Source organism: Siniperca chuatsi, linkage group LG4 (genome assembly GCF_020085105.1).
Source record: "Siniperca chuatsi isolate FFG_IHB_CAS linkage group LG4, ASM2008510v1, whole genome shotgun sequence".
In the NCBI taxonomy this organism is placed as follows: Eukaryota; Metazoa; Chordata; class Actinopteri; order Centrarchiformes; family Sinipercidae; genus Siniperca; species Siniperca chuatsi.
This window is the reverse complement of record NC_058045.1, coordinates 7,300,933-7,324,775: the sequence shown is the minus strand read 5'-3', so window position 1 is coordinate 7,324,775 and position 23,843 is coordinate 7,300,933. Positions and strand designations below refer to the sequence as shown.

The 23,843-nt window shown below is 39.7% G+C and overlaps 1 protein-coding gene and 1 long non-coding RNA gene across 2 annotated transcripts in view; one reads left to right on the top strand and one right to left on the bottom strand.

Moving 5' to 3' along the window:
- The window catches only part of LOC122874970, a 21,548-nt gene extending 4,592 nt beyond the window's left edge, over window positions 1-16,956 (bottom strand). Inside the window, exons 1-3 of the long non-coding RNA XR_006377715.1 lie at window positions 16,867-16,956; window positions 16,379-16,474; window positions 15,955-16,021 (exon numbers count right to left, since the gene is read on the bottom strand). This is a non-coding gene — a long non-coding RNA (uncharacterized LOC122874970). The remainder of the gene's footprint in view (window positions 1-15,954; window positions 16,022-16,378; window positions 16,475-16,866) is intronic.
- irak4 (interleukin-1 receptor-associated kinase 4) lies at window positions 16,940-23,843 on the top strand. The gene is made up of 11 exons (XM_044193579.1): window positions 16,940-17,301; window positions 17,384-17,529; window positions 18,479-18,631; window positions 19,079-19,239; window positions 19,319-19,383; window positions 20,398-20,512; window positions 20,593-20,702; window positions 21,139-21,325; window positions 21,841-21,903; window positions 22,313-22,477; window positions 23,359-23,843. Exons 1-11 carry the CDS (start codon window positions 17,141-17,143, stop codon window positions 23,419-23,421), a joined length of 1,389 nt encoding a protein of 462 aa, XP_044049514.1. The 5' UTR covers window positions 16,940-17,140; the 3' UTR covers window positions 23,422-23,843.

Sequence of the window (23,843 nt, the reverse complement as noted above, 5' to 3'; positions counted from 1 at the left end):
CCCCCCACCATTCACCGGCACTCTGGTTCATATTTTTGTGGAGGTCCATTGACTTTCTCCTTTTCAGTCTCCCTTTAATCCCTGGGTCTGTGTCCTCAGTGGCTCTCTACAGAGGGGCTATTATTCAGGGCCTTATTACTGCGCCCCTCACAGCTTATCTCCTTCCTGGTGACAGTCTTTTCAAGCCTCTCCCTAATGACCTGGGGAAGCTCACATGCTCAACTTCCCAGGGCTGCGGGGCCCCGCTGATGTCAGAGGGGGTGGCCCCCACGCAGGGGCTCCTGGTCCAAAGAAAAAGAGAGAGGCACAGAAAGGTCCTGGCACAGCCACCAACGCGTCACACATTCACACTATCCACACATCTGCTGCCTCCTTCTTCTCCTCATGCAGGTGACAAAGCCAAGCCCAGTGGGCAGGAGGACTCCTCCAAGGAACTGGGGCTCAGAGGAACTCGGTCTATTCTGATTAAAATTAGCTCAGAAGTTCAGCTCCTGAAAGGTGGTGTCACAGTCTATTTGGACTGGGTAGATGTGGTACCTTTGTTTGTGATTTTGTTTGCTGTGAGGATAGAATGAAATCAGAGCTTGTTGTGCAACATCAGGGTGATGTCACATAAATTTTTTTAGGTGTAAAGCAGCAAACTTCCAGTTAAGTGAAAAAATCAAACAATGCAATTTCATTAGTTAAAAGATCCAAACCTAATTTTGATACTTCAAAGTGGTCTGCAGGCACACGCTGTGATACATTCTGTATCCTTAAGCCTTGATTAAAAGTCTGCTATAACCAACCATTCGTCTTTGTCAAGACAAGTGAGGGGATTGAAATGCATTTATATGAGTGAAAGCTTTTCATTCTACTTACATGGAATTTCTTGTCCCAGTAAATCAAAAGAATGGATCCCCAGACGGGACCTCTGTTTCTATTCAATCATATTAGATTGCCTCCAACTCCCTTCACTGTGTCCAAAAGATTGCATTACAACGTACAGCAAGTATCATGCATAGAGGCTTTTGAAGCACAGGAAACTCCGGCTGTTTGCAACCCAGCTTGCTCGTTCACATGCAATTTCAAATCACATGAATGCTATAGGGATCAGTGAGGAGGAATGAACTCTCTTTTAGGTGATTGTCCGTGTCCTGCTGGTGCACCATCTAATTATCATCCCCATCTCCCTGGTAAACCCTGTGGTGTCTTTAGAGAGGTTCGAAAAGGACATGGCTGTCCATTATACTTTCATCTTAGATTGGACCCCCAGGATACAATAAGCTGACTACAATTCGCTCATCAGAGCAGGCATGCTGCTGTCTGCTATATACAGAGATCTTGGTAAATGTGACACAGGTGTCTTCCTGCTCCCTCACATGGCATGCAGGTTTGTCACCCTGAGGCCAGGAGGAAAGGGCAGTCCTTAGTGTTTGTGTCTCTGAATCATAAACTACTTAAGACTTTCAGAAAACATGTTGAACTGGTCCAATTATAAGAGTAATGACTTTAGTGAGGCTATTTACAGCACAAAAAGCTAGAGACATGCAGGGCAAGCCCTGGAGGAGGTTATATAGTCTTCTGCTTGGTTTTGCCTGCACTCGCCTCCTTTTTCTGTTCTACATCCCCATCTGGTCCATCATAGAGCTGTGAAAAATTGCACTGCAGTACTGTACTGTGCTGTGAGTGTACCTTTGAATAAGAAGGAATAAAGGGAAATACTGGTTTCATAAACTTTTCCTTGTTTTGGCCATCATTCCAACAAGTCCAACAGGGCAAAAAATACAAAAAGATGATGTCAGATGATTAGTTTAAACAAATCCCTGGGTTTATCTGGAAGAAAAAACAAAGGCAAAAAAATCATGAACCAAACTGTCCGTTGTAAACATCCATCATAGTTTACAGTCTATAATTTTAGTTTATAATTCATCACTACATCCAAAATGCCCACCTTCCTACAAATGATCTTTTCACCCACTGAAAGGTTTCTGTCAGCAGAACTTGTGGAGTCTGCAAAGCCTTTTGGAGCGGAGCCACTGATGCCCTTTAACCCTTTACTTTGTGTTTTCGTTGGTGCTTTTAGCCACACCTAAACCCACTTTTAATTACCCCAAAACACTCATCCCCCTGCCTCCACCAACAAGGTTAGGGGAGAGAAGAATGCACAGGCACAGAGGTGAAGTAACACAGCAAATGCACTAAGATCTGTTCAGTGAAAGAACAGCCCAGAAGTTGAAACCTAATCAACAGCAGCTCAAACCAACCACACACCCAAAGCTACAACAAAGCATCTCTGCACTGCTGAAAAGAGAAGGATTATACTCAGTGTTAAACAGGCCATTAAATTAGGTGGAAATCCATTTACCTGTGGAGTCATTATAGTCTTGTAAAGGACCTTCCCTTTAGAGTGCAAAAGTGTCCCATTTGTAAATGCTATTATTTCAGCCCTGTGCATCAGGGCATCATTGCATTAATGAGACATATAAGAAAGTACAAAGTCAGTAACTTATTTTCCAATCCCATTTTCCAGCATTTACAATGACAGTTATACAGTGACATTAATACCCTATAAATAATATTGTTTTACAAAGAAAATGTTCAAAGCAACTATCTGTTTTATTTAAGCATATGCGTATAAAGTGGCTTTTTACTTGCTTATTTTCTTTTTGGGCTTTTTTTAAACTTTATTTGATAGTGCAGCTGAAGATAGACAGGAAAGGGGGAAAGAGAGCGAGAGGGGATGATATGCAGCAAAGGGTCGCGGGCTGGATTCGGACCAAAGCCGCAGCAGTAAGGACTCAGCCTTGGTACATGGAGCGCACATGCTACCAGGTGAGCTACCGGGGTGCACCTACTTGTTATTTTCTGATGCTGTATGACTCTTTATATTTACTCTTCACGTCGTTAATAAGACAATATACTCTGCATCTTGTTTTCAATTTAGTATAACTTGTTTTGTTAATATGAAAAGTTTGATCTGTTATCTGTAAACAGGGAAAACATCTTAAGACTAGTCATAAATTAAAGTTAGATAACGTATTGTGTTGTCTTAATCCTGACAAGTCAGCACCATATCCTGAGATCAGACACACATTCGTTCTGTCCCCTGGGATAGACTTAACTCCTGTGGTTATAGATCCTGACAACTCAGTTGAGCTAAAAAAGACCCAAGGACTGTGTTCCTGCACGGTAACAACTGGCATCAAAGGAAAAGGGGGAAAAGGGGGCTCTGATAACAATGGAAAGTGTTTTGACATCCAGGTTTAAGTAATTATTGGATTTAGATAAGAGGGGAATTCCATCCAGTGTGAGGTAAAACAAACAAAACAGGAGATTGCAAATTATTCCACCAACAGCAGAAGTCCCACTGTAGCCTCAGGGTGAGTGTAGCACACTCACATTACATCATGGATGTAATCACACATGGAACAATGGAAAAATGCATGTTGGTACAGTGCTGTAGAGCCTTGTAGCCTCCCTGCAGGGTCAGCATCAGGGCAGAAGGATTTTACTGTACAGAAGAATGGTATCATTCTGTACTTTGTTAAATTGGTACTAAATTAAATGAAGAAGTTTGAGTCTAAAGTAAAAAAATGTTAGTGAGTAAACTAATATATTGTGAGTGAATGGATATGTAGCTTGAAATGCTCTGTTCCAGACAGCAAACTGACTGTGACTCAACTTGTTCCACATCCTCTGCGTCTGTGTGTTCTCTAATTAGAAATGTTCCAGCAAAATGCAACATGTAATCATGGCCTGGGAGGCACTGGTCTTTTTTTCCAGATGCAGGTGGAGACAAATACAAATTCTATTAAAGCAAATTCCATCTTGTGAAGGGCTTATTGCATGGGTGGAATATAGTCTCAATTAAAAATGTAAACTGCAAGTCTCCTTCAAAAAGGATTGTTTTTGAAGGAGACTTGCATCTTACATCTTTGACTGAGCCTATATTCCACCCATGCAACGAGCCCTTCACAAAATGGAATAAGTACAGCACACCCGAAGTATCCAAAGAGCACCTGTATATGATCACCACAAAGACCCAGCAGCGCTTCTACTCCATTGTCTTCTCTATTAAAGCAAACTCTGGGTTTAAACATGCAGATACACAGACTGCATGCAGCTCCGCAAAAACAAATATTGCAAATTGTGTGAATTACTCTCCTAGCTGTTGATTTATGACTCTCCGCATTGTGTTTGGCTTTGCATTTAACCTACTGATCTACTTTACCAGTACTCTGTTAGTAGAGTAGTAGTAGAGCTCTCCTCTCAGACTAGCCTTCCTTAGGAATTACCTCTATTTTTGACAATTTATGTCCAGTACCTATGGAAGTAGCGTGTCCTATAGGTAGAAATAAGAGTGGTCATGTCACTAGACCAAAAATACATGTTTTTTTTAACCACAATCACATTCTTTCTCTGACCTTAAAACTTCATTAATTTATTTTGACCCATTTGAGGGCAGTGTAACAAGCTGTAAACACAAAATATTATCACTTTATAAAGTTGATATGGCAAACGTCTTAGCAAACACATCCAGCAGACACAGAGCATTAGCATTCATTTTGAGTTGTGTTTTTGGCCACATGGCCACAATATTCACTCTGCTTTTAACTCTATTTTGGTCTACATCAACTCTTGACAGGAAAAAAAACACTGAGCTGAAAGGAGCTAAAAAGCTCTGTAGAGCTGAGGGGAACTGCTGTGGTGATCATTCTCTGTGGGTTTGTCACTACAAGCAACCCCTTACACAGTCATTTGATCCATTGTTAATATACAAATATTGATAGGACAACTTTAACTGTTTTAGTTGCCTATGACCCTAACCATGGCATAACCACACTGTAGTTAATATCCACACATATAGCAGAGATTTTTAAAAAAATATTGGCATTGAATGTTCAAAAATGTTTTTATTAAACGTAATCCTAAGTTTTGCAGAATTGTTTGGTCTGGTGATAGGACTGCTTGGAGACAAAGATGGTCTGCTTTTCTGGTTGAGGTCTGGATGACCCAAATACAGATTAACAAGTAGCCTACTGTATATGTGAAGCTGAGAGGGGATTCTCAAACAACTCAAAGCAAAGAGTTACTCCTTCCACTTTATCTTTTTCTTTCTAACATAATTTTCTGTCGCTAATCTATATTCCTTCTCCTTCAGCAATAGATCAGCATGTACCTCCAGTCTGACGCAGAGCGAGACAAAGCCCATTGCCTGCCCTTTGACCTGGTGCTTACTGTCTGAAAGGACATGTAATTACACCCCTTCAGACATCACAAAAAAACACTGCTCAGTTACTCACAGACATTATTCCTCACATACCAAGCAACCCTCAAACTCATCCCCCTCCATCCTACCTACAGAAACACGGAGTAAGCAAACGTGCTACGCCCTCCTTCCATCACACTTAAAATATATGACCCATAAAAGCCCTGGTGAGTATGTCTCTCTTTTGGCATCTGTCTGAAACACTTCAATTTGTCTTCCTTATGCCTGAGGACCTGTGTTGTGGTTATGTGTTTATGGAGAGAATATGGCTTTACAACTGCCAGTAAGCATTCCCGGGTTTAGAGATGCACATCAATCTCTTTGCAAAATGTGCGGCGTGAGGTTATTTCTCTATAGGCATGGCAGGCTTGTCAAGTTTTGGATTTGTACACATGTTGAAGTGGTGTGCATTAGGCTGTAGTAAGAGCGATACTCTGCATCTAAAGAATCTGGAGGGTTTCCAAAACCAAAAACACAACAGCAAAAATGTGAGGAATGGATTAAACAGTGGATTTGTCTCAGTGGTATAGTGGTGTCCAGGTAGGTGGGTATACTATGTCTGTCTCATGGTCTCCCAAAGCCCCATTCAAGAATAACACATTCACTGTGTAGTATTCCCTCCCTGAATGGGAGCACGTCCTGGACACTACTATGCATTTGCCAAACCTATTAGATAATCCTCAACACCTTTTCTCTTGAAAAAGTAAAAATACAAACAATAAAGCATAAATCTAACGTTGTTGCTTGTCCAAGTATTTTTTCCCGTAGTAAATTAAGCATCCGGACAGGGATTATGTTTCAAAGTCGGATCTTACATTTTCCTTATCATATTGCCCTACACTTATACAAGGGCTAGCTAGCTCTACACTCCAGTACTATAAGAACAATGTTGCTCCTTTATTTACATTTCTTCTAAATGGATCATTAACTGGTGAGGATGCAGATTTTTTTATGCGGATATGCAGCTTTAGCCTCAGTCTTTCAGCTTGATTTCATGTATGTAGCCATCAAGTGTATATTTAAGACCTTTTTTACATTGCAGAGAAAAGTAGGTGACCAGTGCACTACAGAGAGCAAACAGTGTTATCCAGCCTCCTCCAGACCTGGCGGCATGCGTCTCTGATAGCATCTGTACTCTATCAATGACAGACAGGGTGTGGCATGGCAGATTCAAGGGTTTGGGAGTGTGTGTACATGTGTGTATATCTTGATGGATATGGGGCAGTTGGTAGTGGGATTTAGGGGGGCCTGCTGGACAAATATTCAAGGTGATCGGTCAGGAATGGAATGGAAATTACCGGCCATAACCTTAGTTCACCTATAGTTTTTGTGAATGGGACCAGTGTCGCTCTCTGAGAGCGTGTGTTGAAACAACTTCTGCAAATAACTGCAAAACCCCATACCATAACACTGCTTTAGAGAATTTTAAGTGTGTCACAAGCATTTGAGGACACATTCATAGCCTTTTATGTCATGTTGTTAAAACATATAATAGAACATATATACATTGTACATATTGTAATTATTTTACTGTAAATTATATTAGGTGTATACAGTAGCTTCACTAGAATTCCAAATTTAAAGGGCATATAGCTTCAATTCATATTTTAGCCAGTTAGGAAACAGAGCACATTAAGGGGAAATTTTGTAGAATAAAACCCTGAAATACAAGATCTTTCTCAGAATTTTCATATCATGAACAATAAGAGATTTATTAACTCTAATCTCAGTTGTCATGCAAATGTAATTGCTACAGTATTACCAATACACCGCGCCAAATTATGTAGCCCAACCTGTGTATTGTTAAATTCATTTGCAGATCAGTCTACTCTGGGCAGGATTTGCTTCTCACCCAGCGACTGTCGTAATGATAATCCCAGGCCTGTAATCTGCAGGACTCAGTTTCCCAACAGTGCCGCGGCCTGTACTCGCAGCTCCCTCCGTGGACTCGGCCTGACACTCGTCTTCAGCAAGCACTTCTGCCTCGGCTTTTGATCTACTCTTCAATTACACCATGTAGCAATCATCTCCACATCCCAAAGATGGTGATTGAAGTTAAAAGGATTCACACTGACAATTTACAGACATACTCGGCAGCCACATTTCAGAAAGCTGAGTTTTAAGAGAGTTTACAACTTTGTTATTTTTGATCCTTTAATCTGTAATTGTAGATATTTATTTTTCCGGTTAATTTCCATGCCCTACAGTAGTACCTGTACTGGCCTACATACAGTAACACACAGAGCTATAGACAACACTGTATGTTTTGGTTTATGATGACACCCAGATTTACATGACAGCTAAGTACTCGGAAATGGGGACCCTGTTCTGAACATCCACAAACCTTCCTTTGTGTGACAGGTTTTTCCAAAGGTGCAAAAGTGAAGCATGAGTGACTTGGAATCTATTGAAAAACTCTCTTTGAGGGAAACACTGGAGGGTTTAACATACAGACACACATACAGACACATGACAGGATTAGCACCTTTGTAGGTATTGCATAAGGATTATGAAGTGTGTGTTCCTGCCAGTGGTTCCCGTGTTCAGCTTTAAAGGAAAAAATCTGGGGTTGGTTGTTTATGATAACAGTTTTTTTACAGTTTAATTGCAGTGACTTTGCTCAAAACATCTTTTCAGTCTATGGGATCCACAGGACATTGCAACTATAAGTCAGACAGGCTTTAAACAAGTCCAATTAAATCAATCAAATTATGTGAAGCACCTTACTGGAACTGAAAACACAGGTGATCTTAAAAAAAAATTGCACCCCCACTGTCAGTTGTTAACATATTCTGCGTCTCAGTTCAGGCTTCCACCCTTGGTCCATATACCAATACGTCAAAATAAGCTGCCAAGGCCCTTTCCAAATGCTTTGATAAATCTGGCCATCTTTTGGAAGTGTATCCTTTGTATCTTTCAATATCACATAATCCACTGTGGACTGTTCAGTTATTTAATGGTCTGTTCAGGCAATCCTCGTCAGCTGATGGAGTCTGGATATTTCATGTGACCACATCATATTTACGCGTTATTTCACTAGTATAAAAGATAACATGATCTGGAATCCAGGTATTAACTGTGTTTTTCAGTTTAGAACGTTATCAACCACAGAGTGTTACAGATAAATGGAATTTTTATACTTATTTGAAATTAACCAGGTATATGGCATAGAAGTTTTTTTTTTTTGGCTGTATGTGCTGATGAAGACTGCTGCATTAGTTCTAGTGTCTGAGAGGCTCAACCATCTCATTTGGTAAGGAGGCACAGGTTATACAGCCACCTATTTCAAGTGACTGAAGTTCATTATTTAGGTCATGTGATGACACTTGAGCAAGTTCCATTCGCTGAAGAAGGCCATGAGATACATTCGAAAGCTCTGAAAACCAACAGCAAGCAAACCTTATGTTTAGAATATGTTTGAATTAGCTAAACATTATGCTGCTTGTGCTGTTTTGATCCAAAAATCAGAAAATCTAAAAGAACAGACACCCCATATGCTCATGATGGGGGGCAGCATCAACAAAAGAGCCATTTATTGCTTTACCTCACACACACATAACCATCCTGTCCACCATTGTTGTGCTGTTTAATCCATAGACTAAGTCTGTGGTGGATGTGCTCAATCCTCCATATCATCCACAGCCACCATTATTCTGAGTTGTTCTTATTTATACTCCGCTAACATTACCACCAACAGTTTTCACTATGGATAAAGGATAAATCTATGAGATTAGGATGATTCAGCATTTTAGTGTGTATTTAGAGTGCTTTAAAAGGGCTTGCCGGGCGTTAACCCCAATACACAAGACAAAACAGCTTTGGTTTTACAGATTGGGAGGGATGAATCGCATGATAAACACTCACAATCTTTGCGATAATTAATGGAAACCGAATGTTTGTGCCTCTGAGGGGTGATTATAAGATTTGTGACTTGACCACAAAGAGAATAGAATCCTGGGATACTGAGGAGCTGTGACTTGGATATTAATATTTTCTTTTGTATACCTGTTATAAATTACAATGGATTAAGCAAGTTTTAACAGAGAATGTAATTGAAAGGGAGCATACAGGACAGGATTCCACATTACACTGATATTTCTGGATGATTTCCATATGAATCATCAATCATGAATCAAAGTATTCTACACTGTAGAATACCCACCAGCCACCAAAGAGCACACAGGCAAACCTTAGCAAAAAAGTTACAGTGTATGTCAATGTATCAATCCCTTTATTTCTCTTCTTTACTCTTCCCTATAGCCCTTAACCTCATCCATCAACGTGTCGTAACAGGTTTTCAAGAAAACGTGAGGAACAAATACGGTGGAGCATTGTTTTATAGTTTGAAGAATAAACCACCTGTGGCATTCTTTTGTCATTTGTGAGTTGAGAATATTCTCAAGGCCTCAAAGCTGACGTCTAGAGCTGCTTTGAAGTTTCAGAGGAGCTCACTGTGAGAGATCGGAACAACCACTCCAATCCGCTTTTGGTTATTTATCCAACTAAAGACTGGTATTGTCAAGAGTATTATTGGATGACAATACAAGGGAAAAGCCAACAAAAGAGAGATCAGAAAACCTTAAACAAATTAGGAATTTGTAAACCATTAAAAAATCTGCTTTTGTATGTAGAGACTCCAGCAGATTAGTGTCCCAGACCACCTGGGGTTGAAACCCTCTTCACATTCATAGAAAGTTCTTCTTGAGTGTTTTGGCATTCCTAATGGAAACTTGCAAGACACAAGTAAGAATGAAAAGAGAGACCAACTCAGATGTCAGTGATTTGACCCTTGACTCCTTGCTGGCTATGGGCAGCCAATCAGAGTCAGAGCCATTGTCAGAGGAGGAAACCTCATCATTTTCCCTCTCAGAATTAAAAGATAAATTAGCTAACAAGTCTATTTGGTTTCTTCCACTCATCGGTGTATTGAGGTTCCTACTTGGTTGTTAATGTCAGGGGAATGTTAGCAACACATGTGTTGCTGGTCTCTTTGTGGCTATGGATTAGCACTGACAAGCGTTGGTTTACAGGGTCCCTGCTGGGATGTCAAAGGGCCACGCTGGCTCCTTTCACCTCCGCCCTCAGTGGAGCAAAGCATCAGTGGCAGGGGTTACCTACCATCAATGATTTGCTTCAAGAAGATCAGAAGGTCTTTTCAGCATTCAGGGTCACTACTGACCTGCAGCCGCCCCCCATTCCCATGAATCACGCCCCAGTTATATCTTGGCGAGCCCACACAAAAGGATCCCCCATAGAACTCTGGATCCAAACAATGGAGGTTATAGGCTCAACGAGAACCACCATGCAGTTTAGAGCTTTGACCCCAGGGAAGTGAGGCATTGTGTACATACAATACAAAGTGGCAGCTCTCATTATAAAACAAATACAAGATGGTGGCAGAAAGACAAAAATGTATGAAGGACGGAAACTACAAAATAAAAAAATTAAGCAATTGTTGCTTAAAGTAAACAAAAAGATTAACTTGGTTTGACATTGCTATACTTTGATTAAAACATACAGTGTGTGTTTGCTAAAAGCGAAACTGCCATTAGATTTTAAAAATCTTATCCACAGTTTACAGTATCATTCATTAGCCTACAACTACCATTTTGGCTAATGACTGGGTGGGCAGCAAACCAGGAAAGCTCTGCTGGAATCCAGACCAAAACTTTGATAAAATCCTTTATCTCAACTTTAAAATGGGAAAGTTGACGAAAAAGCTGATGAAGCTGGAGATCGTGGACACATTTCTGCTGGGTATGGAAGAGAGGATAATTTCTAAACTTTCAGACCAACTCTCTGCCGACTGTGCCATGACATGACCAGACAATTCAACAAATGGAAATGTTCCTTACCAATATGCAAACCAGGCTAATAACTGGAATCCACATCCACTATAACTTAACAAAATGAAGCCCTTAAACTTAAGCCGGACAATCTGTAAAACATAATCTTAGTTTAAAAGTTTTACCAGAAAAAGCTGAAGGTCAACACCCCACCATGTTTGTAGAAACATGACTGAAGGACATTTTTGGGCCAGACGCCTTTTCCATTCCTAACATCATCAAATAGCTGTTTTCATGTCTTTCAAGTCAATAAATATTTAATTTTTAATTTTTGAATAACATGCTCATATTAAAATACAATAAAGATACCTAAAAGTTTGTGTCCATGTGTCTTGCCGTGTTAAATTCAGGTGCTTGTGTGCATGGCTTTGCATTGCGTGACTTGTAGCATTTTGCCAGATATCCCAGAATGCACCTGATTAACAAGTAGCCTTCAAGCAGTGGAGATGCCAGGGGAGGCTGTTCCTTTTTTCTCATGCTGGTGCGCTCGGCTGGACAGATCATTTTGGGATTGTGGCCAGAGATTTTTGAGTGAATATGAGAGGGCAACCTCCTGCAATCTGGCAGTGTCAGTGACTACTCGAGTGCAACGCAACGGCAAGCTGCCACTCAAGATGCCGCCAGATCATTGCTTAGAAGTAGACTCCTGAGGAGCTGTGGATGTGTGTGTGATTCATAGGCCTGGGGAAAAGACTGGACAAGCAAACAGCTGCTACAAATATTTTCCTGGACAACCCACAGAAGAGAAATGAGGAGGCAATTAGAACTTACTGTTCATAAGTTAGTATCTTTAAACACCTAAATTACTTTCATTTCTGGTTGACTAGAGTCATATTGCCTCACATTATGTGAACCCCAGTCATTTGTAAGCTTTGCACAAAATTACATTTGTTTTCTAAGAATGTTTTTTTTTTAATGTCATTTCATGTTTGATCCATATCCAGTTTTCTGCATGTCTAAGCATGTGTTAATGTTGACCACATTGGTCAATTATGAGTAGTTGCATGCCACTACTGCCCTCTATGTGTTAAATAGGAAACTACAGTCTCCTCATGTACTCTCATTTGAACAAAATCAACATACTAAACCATTCTACAGTGCAGTAAGGCTCTTACTGTGAATGCAGCTATAAACGTTCTGAAATCATAGCAATAAAACACATTCAAAAACAAAAGCAAATAAAATGCTGTACGCTCCCAGGGGGGGTTTTCCTTTAAAAACACATTAAACAGGCTCAACAGTGTTCCAGTTTAAGAGGAGACTCCCCTGCAGTGAGCTCTCAATGTCCATCAGTGGCACACTGCTAAAGGCCTTGTATGGACAGGCAGTGGGCACATACACTAAAGCTCCTCTATTCGACCCTGATGCTGTGCCCATACCCCCTGTTGCTCCTCTCTCTCTCCCCACACGGGTCCTCCCATTCATTTGGCTCATTTGAATTCCAACATGGGAGACCTCTGATGAGTCGGGTGAACTGTTACACTACACGACAAGACTGCTAATTAATCACAGCAACTGTACACATTGCCTCTGTGGTGTTGACTTGTGAACATAAATCTGCCAGTTTCCACCTAGAGAGTTGGATGCACCTGTCTGAAGCCAGTAATTACCCAAAGCAATGCAAACAGACATACATCAAAGGGTGTTTTGCTTTGTCGTCTTGTTTTAGGTGAACAGCTAATTACTTAAGCCTGAAGTGGTATGCAATGCAGTGGAGACAATAATAAAACACAAATTATGTTTATGCATGGACACTAGCAGTCTCCTTACCCCACTTTTGTGCTTATATATTATCATTACAGTGTAGTCTCAGAGCTAAGCATCTTTTTTTATTATACCTTGCTTGCTTACTTTCACTATATTCTCATTTTATTATATTATTATTATATATAATTATATTTTGATATGTACTCAGGTCTCCCTTATAAATAAGATTTCAATGGGACTTTTAAACTATTAAATAAAGGTTACATCTGTTTTTCTGAGAGATAAATTCCTGGCAATTTTTCAGAAACCCAGAAAGTTGTTCTACAATGCTAACAAACAGTTTTAGCTTTTTCCAAAATCCTGTTTCCAAAGTTGCAACTCTATTTCCTTAGTCAATAGGCGAAGGTGACATATCTCCTGGCCTTGAATTGTATGAGATGTACCAAATTTAAATGGTTTAATATTAGGTATATGTATCTATAGTGATGATATTTTCCATGATATTTTTCTAGAAGATATGTCACTTCTGGCAACCATCTTTGTTTGGTTTAAGAAACAGTCTCAACTTGAAAAAGCTCTATGACACAAATGTAAATGATAATAGATGAGAGGCACAAACTGGGGCTAACAGCCGCCCTATCTCCCTTGTTTACCATGGAGGTTTCCTGGACATCATATGACTTCCTCTGATCACTTCCTCCACCTGCAGAGTTTCTCCCTGGTGATTTAAGCCACTCTGGCACTTGTCCCGCCTCTGCCCTTGTTCCCAAACGGCGGGGGACCTCCCTTTCTGCTCTCCTTTGCAACCTTCCTTCACTTCTTCCCTCACTATCAGACCCTCTCACCCTCCTTCGTTCCTCCTCTCTCAGAGTTATTGTGTGCCCTCTCTTCTGTGTCTTCTGTCCGGTTTCCCTTTTTTCCCCTTTTCTCTCCTCACTGTCACACTCCCTCAGCTCACTCCATCTCCCAGCTCACCACAGGAGAGCCCAGAGTTTGGCCTTGCTCCCTGTCTCTGCGGGTGAACTGTGTGTGCGGTATTGGGATCCTGCCACTAAGGTTAGAGGAGGCATGCAGGAGACGGTTAAGCACTTCAAAGAATCTCCTGTACACAGGTGTGAGGGCTATCCCACACACCAGCAGATGCAAAGACACAAACACACACACAGCATTCATCTGAGAGCTCGGAGGCTTGTGTTTGCAGGTCACTGTCAAATTTCGGGCTCCTTTGAAGGTTCATCAGGCAGCAGGCAATATCTTTACATTGCAAATATCACACCCAACTGCTCACCCCCTCTGGCTCGTGTTTACACCCCAATGTGTAGCACACACACACACACACACACACACACACACACAGCAGGCACATACTAGAACAGGGGTGCAGATGCACACAGTCCCTTTCATGAAGTCACACAGATACACAAAAATGCACTCACATCTACAATTACACAAATCATTTTACACACACAAATGCACCCACATCAAAAAACATGTTTCATGACAAACAGCCCACTGACGAGCACCTGTATATGTGGAAGCCTGTATCAAACATCAGGAATAAAGAGGATACACACTCTTGGCCACCACAATTGCAGTAATGGCTCTCATTATGCTGTTCCATACAAAATAACTTAATTGCAGTTTGTTTACACATGTGGTGAAGTCTTCTTTTCATGTAATTCAGACCATGAGCATGTATTGTCAGAAGATTTTAAAAAGTCCATTAGGGAAAAAAAAGTTTATGACTCACTAAAGCATTAAAAATTAGATTATCGTGCTTGTTGTCATCCACGTAGCCTTAAGACATAATAAATAGGCCTGCATGTGACAGTGGACTCTCTCGGCTTAGATCATCTCGTGAATAATGTTTACATGAGGATAAAGTGAAATGATGCTCACCTGTGAAAAATCATATAAAAGTCACTCGTTATCATTGGGACTTATCAAGATTTTCCTCAAAATCAGTTGTGACATTAAAAGGATTGTTTTTGCGTGTGTTTGTTGCTGCTGCGTTAGTGACGGCCATATGCTTTGGGTCAGTGTTTCCACAAACTTCATTCTACTTGCCAAAAAACAATCACACATACCAATATTATTTAAAAATGTCATCTGTTTTTAATTACATTTTGCAATTCTGTTCCCCTCTATGTGCAGCTTCACATAGTTTCCAGATGACTGAAGCTGAAGCTGAGTTTTTATATTGTTATGTATATTTTTGTAGTTTTTTGATATATTACATTCAATTGGCAGACATTTTTGTCCAAAGGAACTTACAATAAGTGCATTCAACCTCCACAGGAACAAGAGCTAGATGCCATAAAATACCTTCATCCAAAGGAAGGTTGATCATTGTGATCCATTCATGGCTATGAATATTACTTACAGAGCTGAACAGCAACTCAAATAGGTTAAAACAACAAAAAAAAAATAGAAAATTGGATTTCATTTTAATTTTATTTCGATCTGTTTTGTGCACAACAGTTACAGCGTTGCTGTCCACCACTTTGGTTCAGGCTAAAATATCTCAACAACTATTAGATTGTCATGTAATTTGAGAAAGACATTCATGTCCCCTTCAGGATGAATCATAATAACTTTGGTGATCCCCTGACTGTGCTTAAGTAGCCTCACAGAGCCGCTGACGTGGCTGTAGACTCTTAGTCAGTTGTGATTTCACTCAAATAAAATGTTTTCTCATGCTTAGTTATATAAGTATAAGTATAATGATTTTCACACACACACAGACACACACACTCACCTCACAACTCATCCCCCCACCCATCCAGCAAGACAGCCAGGCCATCCAGTCCACATGTAACTGATCAGAATTCAATAAATACAGTGTAAATAGCAACCAACACACCATAAACAGATCAAGTATTGTTAGTAGACATAGAAAAAAAAGGTATTCTAAGCCTTTTAGAGCAAATGCTTCCATTTGTTTGCAGATTTGCCAATGGTGTTTGACACAGGTTGGGTTTGATGAGGCTGTTTGTTTCATGCAGCTTGAAGGTTTGAAAGAGGAGGAAAAGTCTGAGAGGTTTTTCTCCTGTGATGTGTTTGGTGTACTTTGCCAGCATGGCCAGTGGTTTTAGCTGAACCAACTGACCTGCTCAGTGAGGAAACAGTACAGTGTTGGCCAGTTCTTACCTGCTTCTGTTCAGCCAGCAATACCACTCATACATCCACATCCATGGGGGTAAAAACAGATCAGGTGCTGCCAACAGAAAGAGAAAAAGGAAGTGGCAGAGAGACTAATGAAGAAGCAACAAAATTAAAAGGCACAATCCACAAAAAAGGCAGAATCAAAGCTGACTGGAACCTGCTACTGCTCTAAAGTTACGTCTCTAGTACAAGGACTAACACAATGAATTTATCTGATAGCTATAGTTACTTTACACATTAACATTTTACATCCAAAAATGGAATCATCATATAAAATACAATGTTATAGATTAATGCATAAATATTAATAATGCAATCATGTCAAATATATAATAATATAATGCCCTCAAATGAGCCATTCTGCAGAATTACTTTGATACTTTAAGTACATTTTGTTGTTAATACTTACACACTTTTAATTTTGAATGCAGGACTTCTTGTAGAGGAGCAGCTTGTTTCTACAGTGGGATAATGCTACTTTTGCTTAGGTAGAAGATCTCCATCACTGCAGGTATGTTGAACAACACATACAAAAAACAATGGCACAGACAGTGTAGCACATATGGCATAGTGGCCCTGCTGTGTCATATGGTTTTTGTTATCAAACATAGACTAACATTTTGCTCTTAATAGTAATCCCTGTACAGAAATTACGGTCACTATCATTCTAAAAATCACGTTCTCATAAACACTCAAACTCAAGCGTGTTCTCTGGATTGTCCACTAGAGGGCACTGTCATACTAAAGCATGTAGGAAAGCACAGGATCTCTGTCTCTCTTTGTGTTTATCTTTCTGCTCCTTAGTGTGTAACTATAAAAAAACTAAAAACAAACATATACACAGTGGATGAATTGTGCTCTTATCGACATCCGGAGGGCACAAAGTACAGACTGTACCTTTTAAATGATCCCTGCTTGTATTTCCGCATTGAAGGTGGAGACTCTTAGTGGGATAGGCCTGCTGTGTTACGTTTGGGGAAGTTGCTCAATATCGGAAAGTCACATTTTACTGAACTGTGATCCAAATATCAGTTTGCTAATGTTCTGCTTTTACGGGTGCATTCAACGGATGACAATAAACACCCGTAACGACGCTGGGAGTTGTAGGCTACATCATGTCAGTATAACCGTCAGATAAAACCCAAACTTAGTGTCAGCATTTTCTCGTAGAATGAATAACTCAGTAACTTCCGCTACTTATATTCGCAACCTCAGTTATAGTTTACGTCGCAAGTTGTCCGATTTTTTGGACCCTCAAGACAGGTGGAAAGATGTTATTGTGTCGATACGGAAGCCGAGTGGGGAGTTGAGGTACTCTCAGCATCATGTGAGGTAGGTGATTATAGCTCGAGACATGGCAGACAAGCTGATGTATAAGCTGGTCTATCCATCCATTCATCCATCTTTTTTTCAGGAGATTTGAAAGCTTTGTTGCACAGGGTAAAAGTCCCACAGTGGAGCTGCTGGCTGACTGGGGGACCACCAACAGCACAGTGGGTGAACTTGTGGACATTTTGAAGAGTCACAAGTTACTGGCTGCTGCTAGTGTTCTGCTACCTGGTATGATTTTTTTTAAAGCATTATACTAATCACAGACTATATAATAGGCCTGTAACTCTGTCTACAAATTCAAATTCTCAAAACTCACACCTACAGTACATCATCCATCATAAGAACAGTTTTCAAATGTCCCATTTTTGTCATTTTGGTCAGAAAGTTTGACACATCTGTTCAACATGTCCAGTGAATGAGTACAGAAACTCACTTAGACTTCAATAATTGATTAGTTTTAGTTTTATTACATTTTTTTGTCAGGGACTATGTACAAAAAACATTAATCTCATACAAAGGGAAGGGCAGGTAGACACAAACACTACCACGTCGTGATACGGGCCACACTGCCTTAAAGGTCAAGTGATGCCTGGGAAATGAGATGTAGAACTGCAATAGCAAGGAGCACTTAGTAACAAGGGTATTAGTAGTGTATTTACCACTACACATAACAGTGGAAAAATAGTGACAAACATACAGATACTGAATATCAACAAGTATCAAACAGAAAACAGACTTGTATAATGAATGAAATATTTTTTTTGTCATACAATGAAATGGCCTGTTTCATATGGGATTACATGATGACATACAATAATACCACATAGAAATAAAGACTTGCAGCAGGTCACGATCAAAAGAAAAATCAAATAATTGCTGCGCTAAACACTTACCATGCATTTTCTAAACAGAAGGGGGGGGGGGTAGTAAACTACTTCACATATACACAGAAATGTACAACATAAAGGCTTCCTATGCGACACATTTTTTCTTTTGTGCGTTGTCTAGATAATATGATAACGCACAAATGTACATCTCAGAAAATCTTCATTATTTCAAAGTCTTCCACAAAAAAGTAATCATAACCATTTTTAAGGAATTAAAGCAAAGCTTTTGACTAGTGCACCGTATCAACAAAACAGCGTATTTTCATGTCTTTTCTTTTGTCCACACAAAGTGGAAGAGGCCGTCTCAGCAGTGACACAGCAGGCCTCTCCAGCAGTAGAAACATACAGCGCCCTTCCAACTAGACTAATGGAAGAGACAGAGACACAGCCACCACCTGTCACCTCTGTTCTGCAGCCAAAGATTCTACTGGAGAGCGACACAGGTGAGTGCACTTTTTTTCCCGAATCGAGTTAATCCACATTTTAAGCCGATTTTTAAGAGTTATGTTAACACACTCACTCGTAGAGAGGCTAATATGAATATAGTCCTTTATGGTGATCTGTACATGAGAGGAGGTTTTGAAGCAGACAGCATTAACTGTCATTGACAGATGAAAACCTCAACTTCAGTTTTGATAAACTTATGTGCATGTTCTGACCTTAATTGAAATATCATTCAATTTAATTTTTATTTTATTTATATAGCGCCAATTCATTCACATTCACTGTTTAAACTTAGTTTCTGACATCTTGATTTCTGCAGTAAAATTGTAAATGATGCTGCTTCTTTGAAAAATTGTGACTTTATAAAATTGACCCACAGGTGGCAGCAATATAATATAATTAACCACAAAATTTAATGTGACACTTCTCTGTGTGTACCTCATTAGGTTTCTCCAGTTTCTTGTACAATGAGCTGATGGAGATTACAGGCAACTTTGATGACCGTCCAATATCAGGCGGTGGCAGCAGACTCGGAGAGGGAGGCTTTGGCACTGTATACAAAGGTCTCGTGAATGACAAACCTGTTGCAGTGAAAAAGCTCAATCCAGTAAGTGAAAATCTTTTCATGCCAATCTCATACTTTTGTAGAGCTTGTAAATCACAACGCAAAATATTATCTCATTTAGATGGATGACGTCTCCCTGGACGAGCTGCGAGTTCAGTTCAGCCAAGAGATCCAAACTCTGAAAGTGTACGTTTCGTCTTCTGTCCATATCCTTGTTAATCTGTTTGCTTTTGAGTGACTCACAGACACCGCATAACCATTAGATTTTATTAGCTAGAGCAGACAAGCGGTTTCTGAAGCAGGCATCTTAATCAAAGTACTGGAACTTGAAAGTGGAAGCATTAAAAGAGTTTTTGGAAGTGAAGCTGGGGACCAACAAATACCTTCAGATTTAATAGATACCCTGTTATTCTAATTACTAACTGGAAAATAAATGTGACTGGTTGATACAGATCTTGGTCAAACAGTAAATGTAAATACAGATGACAGAAAACAATAAACATCAGAGGGCTGTGCATTGAAATCAAACTGTGATTGACACAGAGGAATCTACGTGTATCAAAGGAATAGTTAAAGATTTTGAGAAACACACTTATTTGTCTGTTTAAAGCAAGACTAACTTTTGAAAAAAGTAACAAAACATTTGTCCTCTTACAGATGAAGAGTTCAATTCATAAGCAATAAAACGCACCCTTTTACAATTCAGTACACTTTTTACTGCTACAGCCTTACTTGGTCTGGTATGGCAGTAGCCTATGGTGGGAAATGTTAGCAATCTTTGCATAGATATTGCTGTGTAACTGACATTACTAAGTCAGTTCACTGATTTTGTACAATAGGTTGTAGCATTTAGCATGTTACTTGTGGCCAATATTGGCCACTGTTCACCAAACCTACAGCGGGAAACAGCTAGCCTTCCTCTGTCGGAAGGTAACAAAATCTGCCTACCAGCACTGTAAAGTTTGTTTTTTGTTTCCCCGTTTCCAGTCTGTATGCTGAGATAAGCTACCCATCTCCTGGCAGTAGCTTCAAATTTAATATACACACATCAGAGTGGTATCAATCTTCACATCTAACTCTCAGCCAGAAAGCGAATGAGCGTATTTGCCAAAATGTTGGACAAAGCCCAACATAAGTTAACATAATGATTCATATATTTGCAAATACAGGTCTGGTTTGATGAGACTGTTTGTTCCACAGGTTGAAACATGAGAACTTGGTTGACATGGTTGGATTTTCCTGTGATGGACAGCACCCATGTTTGGTGTATGCCTTTATGGCCAATGGTTCTTTGCTAGACCGACTAGCTTGCTTGGTAAGCACCATCTTTACTACAGACTCTGCCTTTTACTACCTTGTGCAGATAATGTAATTGTATGTTTTTTGTCCTTTTAGGAGGGAAGTCCTCCACTGTCCTGGCAACAGAGATGCTTGATAGCTGAAGGGGTAGCAAGAGGCTTGGAGTATCTGCACAGCAACCATCATATCCACAGAGATGTTAAAAGGTATAGAAAGTGAGGTCTTTCCTCATTAGCAATGCATTTTAAATGATCTTTTCATAATGGAATAGTTCAACATTTTGGGAAATATGCTTATTCGCTTTCTTTCCGAGAGTTAGATGAAAAGATCGATACCGCTCTTTGACCCCATTTACACTTAGTCACTTCATGCATTTTGTTATCTTCAGGCAGAGCTAGCTGTTTTCAGTCTTTTTGCTAAGTTTAGATAACCGTTTCCTGGCTGTAGATTTAACAGAGATATGAGAGTGGTATCAATCTTCTCATCACAACTCTCAGCAAGAAAGTGAATAAACATATTTCCCAAAATGCAGAGCTATTCCTTTGACAAGAGCAGAAAGATCTGAATTTGTGAATCAGATATGTTGATTCTTCGCTGCTCAATGTGCACATAATCTTTTTTTTTTTCTTCTTGTGTTCTTAGTGCAAATATCCTGTTAGATGAAAAATTTGTGGCAAAGATCTCAGACTTTGGACTGACCAGAGCATCGGCCAAGCGGACATCAACAACCATGATGACGGAGAGGATTGTGGGAACCCGTGCATACATGGCACCTGAGGCGCTGAGAGGAGAGATCACGCCAAGATCTGATGTCTTCAGCTTTGGAGTGGTAGGCTTCCTGCAGACACACACATGCATCCAGAGACATGCACGCACACACAGATGGGGATATCATGTCAGGAAAGGAGAAACTGCAACTGTAATGTAAAATATAGAACAAAACTCAGCAGTTTATTTGAGGTTCTCCCAAACTACTGATGTACATAATTGTAGTACATAAACATTATAGTATACATTTCTTCCCATTTGTGAAAATAGAGCTCTGTTTTATGTATCATCTGTCATTATTTTCTACTAAAAATTCTGCCCAGCTGTATTGTATGAGTAGCTATAAATGTCAAACATATTATCTATTGTATGGCATTGGTTGAATGATTTATGGGATCAGCACTGTATAAAGCTGCCTGACCTTCCATATAGTGCAGTATATACAGCTCATATGTCTTATGAGGACAGCTGTGGAAACACTACAGCGTCTGTGAAGCTACCTGGCACATGGTAGGTTAATAAAGCTTTTCCTCGTCCATAGCCATGTGATTAACCCCATCTCTCTGCCATCTACAGGTGTTGTTAGAATTATTGTCTGGACTCCCGCCAGCCGATGAAAACCGGGAGCCACAGTTCTTGGTAAGCAGCACAAAAGAGGCTTTCACTGTGTATCAGTTTATCAGCAGTTTACGATTAGCGCTTATTAAAGACCTTGCATTTAATTAGTAAGGGCACGTTATCAGTTAGCACTCATTAAAGAGTAACTGAAATGATTTGAGCCAGTGTCATCTATGCTGATCATATCAGAATCAGAATCAGAAATACTTTATTGATCCCCGAGGGGAAACTCTTTAACTTCTGTTCAGATGGCAATACACAAATACATTTGTTTGGAGTGTATGGTCAATGTTAATGGCCACTCGAAATCAAGTTCCCCCATCATGATAAAAGCAATAATACTAACTTGAAAACTAAGCAATATTTTCCTCAAAGTGTATCACTGCCTTCAGTCACCTGTAGTGTGATTTTCCCTCCCTCACTCTCCCAGATGGAGGTGAGGTATGATATAGATGATGAAGACGAGGAGCTGACTTTGGAGGACTTCCTGGACAAAAAGATGGGAGACTGGGAGGTGAGCCAGGCGGAGAGTATCTACTCTTTGGCCTGTAACTGCCTCCACGAGAGGAAAAATAGACGGCCAGTCATCAAACAGGTACAGTGAGGAAAGACAGATATTAAGATGTATAGTTTAAGCTACTGTGTTAGCATCTGCTCTGCTTTCTGTGTGTCACCTCGAGTGAAATACCTATATTATCAGCTCCAGGAGCACTGGCGAAGGAAGTCCCAGCAAATCCCATGAAATGACCAAAACCAACAAAGGCTTAGTCTGTCATTCAATACTTTATCTTAAAAAAACAAAACACAATTATATAGTTTCATTTTTATAAAAGGCTCAGTAATGATCTAAAACAGCTGGGCACTGTAGTTTTGGATAACGTTACTCAAACAGGAGTAAATAGTGCATAGTTTGTTTGGGGCTAGTATTTACGGCAGCAGGACTGTGTATGACAGGTCAACTTAAAATAAACTACAGTGCCCATGTTCATGAAAACAATGGAGGTTTATGACACAGAGGAATAATTTATATCAGACTTTGGCTACACACACAATACTTGTTAGTAGGATCCATTAATGTTAGTTTTAGTCTTTTCATGGGATTTGTTGACAAGTAATCTGAGGCTGTGATCTGGTCTCTCAATTAAGCGATAAAGCAAAAGACATTTTACCTGCAAAGATGTTGTTATTGCTACCATTTATCCTTAATGGAGTGTAAGTAGATTGGTGACTAGGCTTCACTGACTGTGGCCGAGGTCAGGACGCAAAGAATCCTAAAACTTTCATGTGAATCAAACAGTGAAGAATTTGAGACAAATAAATATCACATGGGATTTGCTGCAGCCTCGAGTAGATTACAAATGTCCCTGTATCTGATTAAGGTTTTACTCTCTATATGTAAATGATAAAATACAAAAGTTAATGTATTTTTATTTGTAGACTGTCTATTTTAATTATTAATATTATCTATCTCAACAGGTCCTGTTGGAGCTTAAAGGAGTTGTCAAAAGCATTTCACTGGAGTTTAGGGCACGGGAGTGAAGCGTAGCATCTCAGAGAAGATACAAGATTTTGGAACCTGCTCCAGTCACAGTGCACACACACTGACAAATTCATTTCCTTCTCAACAGTTTTAGAGAAATGAATATTGCTTGTTAACTGTGACTGAATTTTTTTTTTTTTTTTGCAACTTGCAGTTTTCTGTAATAAAAAAAACTGCAATTTTAAATTATTTACTGTATTTTTGGTAAGAAGCATGTAGCTTAGTTTTTACAGTTGTGTAACTGTTACAAGAATACCGCAGCATGCTGTAATAGCATTAAACATTCTGTGAGGCCGTTATGTCAGAAGGATTGATGGCTTAAAATCTTGAAAAGGCCGAAAACAATTGGTCTCGCCACAGTGTTTCTATCATGTATGTACAATGAAGACAGTCAAAGGAATAAAATGAATGAAACAGACAA